Source organism: Trichomycterus rosablanca, chromosome 7, assembly GCF_030014385.1.
Source record: "Trichomycterus rosablanca isolate fTriRos1 chromosome 7, fTriRos1.hap1, whole genome shotgun sequence".
In the NCBI taxonomy this organism is placed as follows: domain Eukaryota; kingdom Metazoa; phylum Chordata; class Actinopteri; order Siluriformes; family Trichomycteridae; genus Trichomycterus; species Trichomycterus rosablanca.
In genome coordinates, this window is record NC_085994.1 from 28,432,708 (window position 1) to 28,445,355 (window position 12,648).

General features: G+C 39.0%; 1 protein-coding gene across 1 annotated transcript in view; it reads right to left on the bottom strand.

Moving 5' to 3' along the window:
* cacna2d3a (calcium channel, voltage-dependent, alpha 2/delta subunit 3a) overlaps positions 1 to 12,648 on the bottom strand; it is a 313,706-nt gene that overhangs the window by 188,602 nt on the left and 112,456 nt on the right. The window contains exon 6 of the mRNA XM_062999198.1: positions 908 to 1,070. Coding sequence (XP_062855268.1) covers positions 908 to 1,070 — 163 coding nt within the window. The remainder of the gene's footprint in view (positions 1 to 907; positions 1,071 to 12,648) is intronic.

Consider the following 12,648-nt stretch of genomic DNA (forward strand, 5'->3'; position numbering starts at 1 on the left):
ATCTGACCACATGATATTCTCCCAATCCTCTTCTGGATCATCCATATGCTCTCTGGCAAACTTCAGACGGGCCTGGACATGTACTGGCTTAAGCAGGGGGACACGCCTGGCACTGCAGGATTTGAGTCCCTCTCGGCGTAGTGTGTTACTGATGGTAGCCTTTGTTACTTTGGTCCCAGCTCTCTGCAGGTCATTCATCAGGTCCCTCCGTGTAGTTCTGGGATTTTTGCTCACCGTTCTCATGATCATTTTGACCCCATGGGATGAGATCTTGCGTGGGGCCCCAGATCGAGGGAGATTATCAATGGTCTTGTATGTCTTCCATTTTCTTACAATTGCTCCCACAGTTGATTTATTCACACCAACCTGCGTGCCTATTGTAGATTCACTCTTCCCAGCCTGGTGCAGGTCTACAATTTTCTTCCTGGTGTCCTTCGACAGCTCTTTGGTCTTGGCCATGGTTGAGTTTGGAGTCTGACTGTTTGAGGCTGTGGACAGGTGTATTTTATACAGATAACGAGGTCAAACAGGTGCCATTAATACAGGTAACGAGTGGAGGACAGAAGAGCTTCTTAAAGAAGAAGTTACAGGTCTGTGAGAGCCAGAAATCTTGCTTGTTTGTGGGTGACCAAATACTTATTTTCCACCATAATTTACACATAAATTCTTTAAAAATCCTACAATGTGATTTCCTGTATTTTTTTTCTCATTTTGTCTCTCATAGTTGAAGTGTACCTATGATGAAAATTACAGACCTCTCTCATCTTTCTAAGTAGGAGAACTTGAACAATCAGTGGCTGACTAAATACTTTTTGGCCCCACTGTATATGGTAAATGGAGCTGAAAAAAATGGACAGTGAGTGTATACATACAAACCACTACAAGGCATTTTAATTGTTAAACCTACCTTTGTTGTACATGTTGGTGGGGACCTGGACCACGCTGAGGCTGAGGTTAACTGACAGGTTGTTAAAATGGTCATTTGGCTGCAGGATGAACTCTCCACCTAGCTCCAGGCTATTCCCTGCCTCATCCACCTCATTGATGAGCACAGCATTGAAATACTTATGCTATAAAAAATAGACAAATAGAGAGAAACATAATCATTTAAACATACTTTGGTGTTTAGAAAATACTAAAATACAAACTTAAAATAAACCAATAGCAGTGAAGGGCATCACCCAGAAAGTAATATAAATTACCTATTACACCCCCTTACCATAACCGTGTCTGGCCTAAAGAACTATATGCCCATTAGTCCCTTAAACAATATAAAAAGATTAACAGACCACAATACCTTTCCACTGTTTACCAGTCCATTTTAGTTGGGCTTAAACCCAAAAAAGTCAGCATTATATATGGATGTTTCTGATATACAGCTTCCATTGTGCACAATACAACCCTGTCTCACATTTGCAGATGCAACAACAAAGATTCTTTATTAATAATGGTGATTATTAATTAATTAATTTGTGGTGATGTTGCCACAGTCAAGTACCTGTATCCTTTTCATTTACAGCCACAGTTTTGTAATGTGTGCAGCATGTGATTTTGAATTGTCTTGTTAAAAATACGGGGATGTCCCTGGTAAAGATATCGTCTTAAAGGTACACAGTATACTGTATCGCGCTCTGAGATCTCAATGTACTTTTCTGCATTAATGCTTCCATCACAGAAGTGTAAAATACCACATACCATGACAGACCTTGGCTTCTGGAATTGTTGCTGATAATAGTATAGGTGCTCCTTTGTGTCTTTGGTCTGGAGCACACAGTATCCTTTTTATTTCCTCAAAAAATTTAAAATAGTGATTCCTCTGACTGCAATACACATTTCCATTGTGTGATGGTCCATCCCATATGCCTCTGAGCCTAGAGAACTCGACATTGCTTTTAGACAGGGTTAACATAAGGATTCTTTTTTGCACAGCAAAGCTGTAAGTGCTATTGTCACGAAGGGGCTACACGAGACAAGAGGGGTGGACACACATGCAGAGATGAATCAAACTGAGGTTTATTAATGATAAGACACGACAGAGCAAACACGGCTAACTAAGCTAAACAAGGCTAACGAGGCTAACTAAGCTAAACAAGGCTAACAAGCCTAACTAAGCTAAACAAGGCTAGCTCATTACGACAGTTATTTGTGAATGTAACTCCATATTGTAGTGCTTGAAAAAGGTTTGCCAATGTAATCTCTTGCCCACGTAGTTATATCAGCTGTTGATAAATTATGGTTCTTGATGCAGTGCTGTCAGAAGGATCAGAGATCATGGGTGTTCAGCTTGGACTGCCCTTTACGCACTAAAATTCCTCCAAATTTCTTGAATTGTTTAATGATATTATGCACTAGAGGAAGACATATGCAAATTTCTTTTAATCTTATTTTTTGAGGAACATTATTTTAAACAAGTCAATAATTTTCTTAAATATTTGTTGACAAACTGGAGATCCTCTGCCCTCTTTGCTTCTAAAAGCCTTTCATGGACACTGCTTTTGTACCAACGCATGATTACAATCACTTGATGCCATCACCTATTTAAAATTACATTATTATTTACCTATTGCCTTATTACTAGCCCTATATTGCCCCCATCCCAACTTTTTTGGAACGTGTTGCAGGCCTGAAATATGAATGAAGTTGACCAGACAAAACACAAAATACGGTTTATTCTGTCTACAATGACAAAAAGTAAAATTTTTTGGAAGCTATTTTTTTTCTTTGCATTTTCCATACTGTCCCATTTTTTTATTTGGGGTTGTACTATCCAGGGTAAACACTTGGCATTGGTCTGTATGCAATGTCAGGTCAGTCTATTTCACATTCTCATGTTATTAACTCTTTTAGTGCTCCACCCATTTTAGCCACCCAAAAAATCTACAGGCTACAGTTACAACGACCCAGTGGCAACATATAGGACAGGGCCAAATGCATGTACTGTCTGTAATTCAGATACCTGAAAATGTCATTTTGACTAGCCATAGAGATGTCTTTATTTAAAATTTAGGGTTTGCAACTCTGCATATGGTGAATCCAGTGACATAATTCGAGATATCTTAAATGGCATTTAGCTTGTCAAAATGTAATTGTAGATATCTTTAATTGCTCTTCTTACCAGTAATATTGTAAATGCTGATACATTGAGTTGTCATTCTGACTAGTCAAAATGTAATTGTTACTAGTCAAAACTCAATTGTAGATATCTGAAACTGAATAATGTATTATCAGATGAAAGGCATTATGTTGAGGATAATTGATGAAATGAAATCGGAGGGCAAACAACATGAGGTGTCAGATGGAGATAATGAGAAAGAGGACAAAAGTGAATTGAATCTGAATCTTCAGTTTCAGAATCAGACACTATAATTGAGTGTGGTGTGGGCTCATTTCAAGAGACAAGAGATGAAACAATATGGGTTGAACAAACTACTGGCAACCCACAGGGTTGAGCATGAAACCCCAGGGCCAATATTTTATGCCTAGGATAATATAACAAGTCCATTAATCAGTTGTGGAAAAACATTCATAAATACACTCAAGCTGAAGTCAAGTGAAATAATGATACATTCAAAGTGACAAGTGACAAACTAAAAGCATTTAAAGGTCTTGTTTATTATGGGCAGTGAAAGCATGAAACTGGATGATTACTGGTCTGCTGACTTGGGAAATCCACTTATTCATTTTTAATAAAGGTTTCTGGAATTAATGTTTGTTATAAATGCTTGACTTAAACTGTATTATCACTAGACCAGAAAAGCTCCAGTTTTGCTTAATCGCTCCACTAAACAGAATCCCAAAACCTCTGTGGCATATTTATATGGTTTTGAGCATATTGGAGCTGACCTTTCTTGTGCTTCTGGGTCAGTAGAAGTAAATGTCTTCAGAGTTCTGGCATGAGGACCTTAGTTTATTATGTGCCTTACTGTGCAAATCGAAACCTCAGTGCCTGCTGACACCAAATCTTGCTGCAGGTCTTTTGCAGTCACTCAAGGGTTTTTGACCACCTGCCTCCTCCGGAATCTGGTGGCAGCCGGTGATTGCTTCCTTTTTCTGCCACATTCAGGTATTATTTTACTGTGCAACCTGAAACCTCAGTGCCCACTGCCACCAAATATTGCTGCAGGTCTTTTGCTGGCACTTAAGGATTTTGATCACCTGTTTTGAATCTGGTGGCATCAGGTGATTACATTCTCTTTCAGCCATGTCCAGGTAATGTTCCTTTAACTTTGATCTTGCAAACTACGCTTCCAACTATATCTCTAAACACATTCAGTGTATTTGCCTTGTTTGTGCAAATCAATTTTTAGACAACTCTCTTGACAACTCCATATTTCTAACATGCAATTAAACTTCAGTCAAAAAATCCCCAGCCAGTGCAGTTATGTAATGTGTTTTATCTCAAGCGTTACATTTGGAGAAACCACTTGTTATGTTAGTTGGGCTTAGCTATTTGTTCTTATTTACTGGTTTATTTTAAACAGCTGAAAGGTTATACATTTTGCTGATATTTATATTTTGCATAAAGGGCAGACTAATTTTGATAGCAACTATAAACAAAAATAGTTCAATCACTGCTTTTTTTTTTATTAACATTCTTTTAAACCCCACCCCCAGCATAACAGAAAGATTTTCAGTGACTCCCTTTACACTGATACCCCTATTTATGTAAGGACTCTTTGGTCTCTAGTCTTCATGGAGTCCAATTATAATTTTAAGAGAATCACTAGATAAAACAATTGCATGTAATAATTTATTAACATTGTTATATTACATTTTTGTTATATTTATTGTTATTTGCATTTGAAAAGTTCACAAACATAATTAGCTTGACTGTGATGTGTGTAATTATATGGCATTATTTGCCATGATTTAGTTTTTTCCATTTATTAAAATATAAATTTTTATATGTACAATTTCAACAGTGTTTTATTAATTAATTATTACTTATGTACTTATTTATTCATACCTTTTGCAGTTAAGAGTAGCATATAATATAGTTAATAGCTTACTATATTAAGATAATGAATTGAATGAAAATGACTCACTTTCTTAAACACATCCAATCAGGGTCACTTTATTCATTCAATAGGCGCAAGGCACACAGTAACACCTTGGACGGGGCACAAGTCCATCGCAGGGCAGAAACACATACACACACACTCATTCACCTATAGGGCAATTCAGTGTCTCCAATTAACCTGACAGCATGTTTTTGGACTGTGGTAGGAAACCAGAGCTCCCTGAGGAAACCCACGCAGACACAGAGAAAACATGCAAACTCACAGAAAGGACCCGAACCACCCAAGCCACTGTGCTGCCCTGACTGAATACAGTGCAAGCAATTAAGTGTTAAGGGCTTTGTTCAGGGGGCCCAACAATGTAATAGCACACTAGCCACTGGTGGGACTTAAACCAGCAACCTACTAATCAATGGTTCAGTATCTTAACCACCTAATATACTGAACCATTAATAGAGACCATACATTAATTAAGTCAGTGTTTGTTTTACCACCACTTTATCTTTTTCAGGGTCACGGTGGGTATGACTCACTGGGCGAAAGGTTGGAAACACCCCGGACAGGTCACCAGTTAATCACAGGGCAAACACACACACACACACACACATTCACACAATTTTTTAGTAGCTCCAATTAACCTGACTGCATATCTTTGGACTGTGGGAGGAAACCAAAGCTTCAGGTGGAAACCCACACAGACACTGAGAGAACATGCAAACTCCACACAGAAAGGACATGGACTGCTTCACCTGGGACTTGAACCCAGGACCTTTTTGCTGTGAGGTGACAGTGCTACCCTCTTAAGTGCTACTCACCTTAAGACCATACAGTAAAAATATATGATAAAAAAAATACCTCAGAAAGAACTAGATTGAATAGCAAAACATTTTAAAGATTTAGGTCACTTAACAAGGTAAAAACAAAAGAATTTTGGTTGTTTGATTGAATATTTTCAGTGTTAAACGAGTTAAAATTTTAACATTAGAAATCATAGCTTTCCCACGAGACCACTGTAGTACTTCTAAGCTGAAGTGCTGAAAATTGAACATAATATGTGTACACACTGGCACATGTGCCTGTACAGTTTTTAGACAAATGCTTATGATTAATCTGTTTCTACAGTAATCAGTGCCATACAACAAAGTGCAGATTATTCCAACATCCTGTCTGCAATCACCAGCCATTTACCATCATTATCCAAAACAAACCATGTCCCATTTAAGCCCAGTCTCCCACATTTCTGCTACAATACTGTTAACGAAATGAAGTTCAAAAAAGAGAAGAAAACATTGTTTGAAAATGCTAACCAGACTTGTGGTTGATGTGGATGTGGATGATGTTATAACCACAAAGGGTTGAAATGAATTCCATATTTATTCACCACATATCATTTACCTCAATCAGCTACTTTTTAATAGCCATCAGCTAGCTTGTGGCACAAAAATAATTGGGTCTTTGACCACTTTAGATTCAAATAATTTTTTGTTTTAATTGTGGTAAAATAAAGCTCACTTCAGAAGTATTAGCTGCTGTTCAAAGATGATAGTTGGACTGAGATGATGTGAAGGAAAAATACCTTAAAAAGGAGGAGAAGGGGCGCTCAGGTGGTGGAGCAGTAAAACACGCTAGCACACCAGAGCTGGGATTTCGAATACATTGTATCGAATCTCAGCTCTGCCATCCGGCTAGGCTGGGCGGCTATATAAACAACATTTGTTCATCCAGGGAGGGAGCCGGACAGGGACCTCATAACTGGTGCAATTAAGACCTATGCTGGCTGATTGATGGCATCTAGATGGCGAGTAGAAAAAGAATGCTGATCAGGGTGTGGCTCTCCGTGCACAAGGCTGATTTGCATATGAACTCGCCTTGCGCAGGTAAAAAGATTCAGTCGACTACTGCTCACCAGTCGGAGGGGGCGTGTGTCGGTTTGCTCTCCACAATCAGGGCGGAGGTCAGCACCAGTAGAGAGGAAGAATAATGCAACTGGGTAAAAATTGGACGCGCTAAAAATCGGAAAAAGGATAAATGCATAAAAAAAAGGAGAAGAAAAAGACACATAGGCATGCTAAAGGTGATCCTGCATATTCAAATATATCTTGCATGTTGCATAATGCATCCAATCAAAAATATATGGTATAATGTGGCAGCTGCTGAAGTAGTTTGGCACCTGACCCATGTTAAGAGTCGAGTCCATTTTGACTGGCAGAGAGGGTACAGAACTAACCTTGAAAATTACCTGTGCCTTGTAAGCATTTTTTATATACATCACAGCTTGCTTCTTTGCTGGAAACTTACTTTTCTCTAAAGCTGTGTTACTGGTGATGTATATACACTGATCAGCCATAACATTAAAACCACCTTCTTGTTTCTACACTCACTGTCCATTTTATCAGCTCCAGTTACCATATATGAGCACTTTGTAGTTCTACAATTATTGACTGTAGTCCATCTGTTTCTCTGCATGCTTTTTAAGCCTCCTTTCATGATGTTCTTCAATGGTCAGGACTCTCCCAGGACCACTACAGAGTAGGTATTATTTGGGTGGTGGATCATTCTCAGCACTGTAGTGACACTGACTACGGTGGTGGTGGTTTGTTAGTGTGTTTTTTTTACTGCTGGACTGAGAATAGTCCACCAATCAAAAATATCCAGCTAACTGCACCTCGTAGGCAGCGTCCTGTGACCACTGATGAAGGTCTAGAAGATGACCAACTCAAACAGCAGCAATGTGCGATCGCCTCTGACTTTACATCTATAGGGTGGACCAACTAGGTAGGAGTGTCTAATAGAGTGGACAGTAAGTGGACATGGTATTTAAAAACTCCATCAGCGCTGCTGCGTCTGATCCACTCATACCAGCACAACACACACTAACACACCACCACCATGTCAGTGTCACTGCAGTGCTGAGAATGATCCACCACCTAAATAATACCTGCTCTGTGGTGGTCCTGACCATTGAAGAACAGGGTGAAAACAGGCTAAAAAAAGCATGCAAAGATAAAATGGACAGTGAGTGTAGAAACAAGTAGGTGCACGGTTTTAATGTTATGGCTGATCAGTTTACACTATTGTTTATATTAATGTATTAATCTTTTATTTAGATGTAATCATAGATTATTTTTTAGTGATAGCACAAATAAGTAAAAATATACTTTTTGTGTATCAAGTGTTGTTTTTTAGTATTATCAGCATCATTGGATTCTAACAAACTTGTCCATGTACCTTTGGCAGTATAGATAGGCAATAATCCATTTTTGGATTATTGGACAAAAAATACGTTACAAATATAGTATTACAAAAAGTACTTGTGCCTAAAAAATATATTTCTGGTCCTTCATTTCAAATTGTGTGCTCATTTTGCATGCAGATACCTTTATATCAGAGAGAAAACTGGAGATGAAATGAGGATTCTAGAAATCTCTATAGAGCTCAACTTACCACCATACTGCCTGAAACTGTGGATGACTAAATCCTATTTGGTGGAGACTAAAATTGCCTGTAATTGCACATTTTAGAGGTGTGGAATTAAGTCCTGCCCTGCAAGGCAGGGAGAAAAACTCTATCTGTTTGGAAATGATTGCCTTTGAAGTTCTCTTAAGAACAAATATTTATGAATATGGGTAAAATGGGTAAAAAGACAGAAAAAAAACTGAGAGGGGCAAAACTAAAACAAAATATTACAAAAACATAGAAAGATGATTTTTAAAATGTAAAAATAAATATGTTGGTCAACTACGGTGGCTCTTGTTAACAGTTAACAAAAAAACTGTTACTGTAAAAATTTGTATAGAATTAAATAAGCTTCATTGAGCTTTATTTGAACAGTATTGAGAGATGGAGCTTATATAACTAAACAAATAAAACTGAAATAATTACTTTTAAACACAAGTTGTAAAATGTAATGAACAAAAATGGAAATTGATTGTAAGGAAAAAGTTAAGACACCCAATGTAAGGTGTCTGCGGCGTCGGTTGAACTTACCCCTGCTTCCCGATGTCGCAGGCTTTACAGAACACCGCTTACAAAGGCATTAAATAGCAGGTGCACTAACGAGGTCTGACAAACTGCAGCTGCTCATTGCCTACTTAAGCAGGCGGTGCATAGATGCAGGTTGTCGCACCTTTTGTTTGTTTTTGGTTGCTGCCCCAGCGCGCCCCTTTGTAGGGAAAGCAGGTACCCCGGAGCGCCAACAGGGCTGGTGTGACTTCGTGCAGCCCTCGCGCTGTGGTTATTTTGGCGTGTTCATTAACCACTGCCTGCTTAGTTAGCAGGTGGCTAATATTAGCAGCACCCCTCAATGACACTGTACTCTTAGGCCACCGTTCACATGGTCTTCGCTCGACCGGCGTAGCCTAGCGGGTAGAACCATTGGATTGGAGTCCCGCAACGCCGGTTCGAATCACGCCGTGTCTAACGTGCCTTCTTTCTTTTTCCCTACAGATCGGCCCCTCCCAGAAAAAGCGATAAGCATCTGGTGACAGTTCCGATCTGCTTCCCCGAACTGCACAGTAGTGCGTTTCGGTTTCGCCGCATAGTCTAGCGGGCAAAAACGATTGTCTTGGAGTCCCGCATCGGCGGCTTAAACCTAACGCGGTTTTTCTTTCCCTGCCGACCGGCCCTTCTCGGGGAGCGTGATAAGCGTCTGGTCCCCATTCCCATCTGCTTTCCCGAACCGAACAGCGCCGAGTTTCGGTTTTGGTTGATCCCGGTTTTATTAATTCGGCGCGCAGCTCCTATCATGCTTTATAAGCGCATAGTCGCCATTGTTTTCTACTGCCGGCTTAGCACAGTGGAGAGCGCAATCTTCCCGAGCACCAGCGACCAGGGTTTGCCACTCCACCCGACTTTGTTTGGTTTTTCCCCCTTTTTTGCCTGCGAACTCAGCAGCTCCAATCGGGGTTCACTCTATCTGTTTTTGTTTACTATTTTTGTTGATTTTGTTATTATTATTTTTGATTTAATAAAATCTTTATTTGGTATCTCTGCGTCTTGGGTCCTGTGTATCACCCCATGTAACACCCTATGCCCTAATAGCTGGTATTTCCCTCTTTGGCAGAAATAATTTCAATTGGATGTTTCCTATAACCATCTACCAGTCTTTGACATCGACTGGGAGAAAGTTTTTCCCACTCTTCCATGCAGAATTGCTTCAGCTGTGTGAGGTTTGAGGGGTTTCCTGCATGCACAGCCCGTTTCAAATCACCCCACAGCATCTTAATAGGATTTGGATCCAGGCTTTGACTTGGCCATTCCAGAACTCTTCATTTCTTTCTTTTGAGCCATTCCTTGGTGGATTTACTGGAATGTTTTGGGTCGTCATGTTGCATGGTCCACCTCAGCTTCAGTTTTTGGACAGATGGTCTTACATTTTCCTCAAGCACCTCAAGTGAAGAATTCATCATGGATTTTATAATGGAGAGCTTGCCAGGCCCTGCTGCTGCAAAGCAGCCCCAAACCATGACATTTCTACCTCCATGCTTCACAGTTGGTATGAGGTTCTTGTGCTCAAATGCTGTGTTTGGTTTGTGCCAAACATGTCTTCTGTTACTGTGCCCAAATAATTTAACTTTGGATTCATCTGTCCAAACCACATTGTTCAAGAAGTCCGGGTCTTTGTCTAGGTGTTCTCTGGTAAACTTTAGTCTTGCCCTGATGATTTCTGATGGTAGATGCATGTACCTTGACATCAGCTGTTTGTATGATTATTGGAGACCTATTTATGCATCTTGTGGTCTGCTCTTGGACTGAACTTGCTAGGATGGCCTGACCTGGCCATGTTGGCAGTTGTTTTAAATGTTCTCCACTTGTAAATGATTTTCCGGACAGTGGAATGGCTGATTTCTAATTGTTTTGAGATCTTTTTAAATCCCTTCCCAGACTCATCTACAACCTTCTTTCTGAAGGCCTCAGATAGCTCTTTAGATCTCACCATGGTGATACCACTCACTTCAACAATCAAGAGCAAACCAAACTAATGTCTGAGGCTTAAATTAAACTCCAGTGTCCTCTAACGATGGTCTAATCATTGCAGCTGATGTGGTGAACCAGATTCTAATTTTAGACATTTTAAGTAGTAATAAATGTGAGGGTGTCCTAACTTTTTCCTCACAATAAATCTCCATTTTTGTTCATTACATTTTACAACTTGTGTTTAAAAGTAATTTTTAACATTTTGTTGTTTAGTTATATAAGCTCCATCTCACAATACTGTTCAAATGAAGCTCAGATGTTCATAGGTTCATGTTCATAGACAAAGCTTTTCATGGGGTGTACTAACTTTTTCACATGACTGTATATATTTATTTTTATTTTATACCTCGTCTTTTAAAAAAATAAATAGTTCAAAGAATAAACAAAAAAACAAAATAAAGGGGGTAGAAAAAAATAAAATGAATATACCATTAAAACAAAAATTCCTATTTCTGGTCAGTGTGTATACGCATCACTTGAATGCCATGATGTGTGCTTATGGGTTTAATTCCCCCATATACAACTGTGAAAAAGGACATCAACTGAATCACACCAGCATAGCAAGCTGGCATGTGCACATTTTATGCATGGGTATTTGCATGAAGATTGTGGAGTGAGAGACAGAGAGAAGGGAGACACAGAAAGGGGAAGAGAAAAAGAGAGAGAGAGAATAAATTGGGAAGCCAATTCCACCAGGTTGAAAAGACACTCTGGTATGAGTAGATAAGCAGAAGCTCTATCACATACTGCTGCAAGCCAAATATGTATCCAACACACAAACATACAAGCACACACACACACACACACAAACACACACACGTTAAAACCCAAAGTGATGAGGGCATGGTGTTTCTGAAGAGCCTTTACCCCACACAGCATGCATGCAGTTATTTTTAGATACGTGAGGATGTTCTTAGTAATTATCTTCTTGTCTCCAGTGCATTCTAACTAAATAACAAATGCATAGTAATCAAGCACAGATTAAGATTAAGTTTGGAAGGTCAAGCTCATGGTCAAGAGGTTGCTTATTTTTTCTTCACAAATAGTAAAGTCGAAGCCTGTTTAAGTATCAGGGACCAAAGTTTAAATGGGTACTGCCTTTTAAGGTTAAAATTAAGATTGGGGTTCCATTTTCACAAATTTGGGAGGTTTCCAGAGGATTCTTGCTGAAGATAATGTTACACATGTCACACATTTTAGGTAAGTTTGCAGCCAGGTTTTTAAGACAGCAGATTTTGGAACTGTGGGCAAAGTGTATCTATAATTTTGTACCCAGTTGACTGTGGACATTGTACTTCTTCCGCATTTACTTTTATCAGCAGTTCTAGAACATGTTCAGTACAAAGTGCAAACATAATTGTTATTTGTATGATATTTGTAAGATTAGAAAATGTTTTTACTATTATATACATTACCATTATACAACCCCAAATCAGAAAAAGTTGGGACAGTATGGAAAATGCAAATAAAATTAAAATGCAGTGTTTCTTACATTTACTTTGACTTTAATTTGATTGCTGACAGTTTGAACCCAAGATATTTCATGTTTTATCTGCTCAACTTAATTTCATTTGTTAATATACCTCCATTCCTGCATTTCAGGTCTGCAACACATTCCAAAAAAAGTTGGGACAAGGGCAATTTAGGGCTAGTA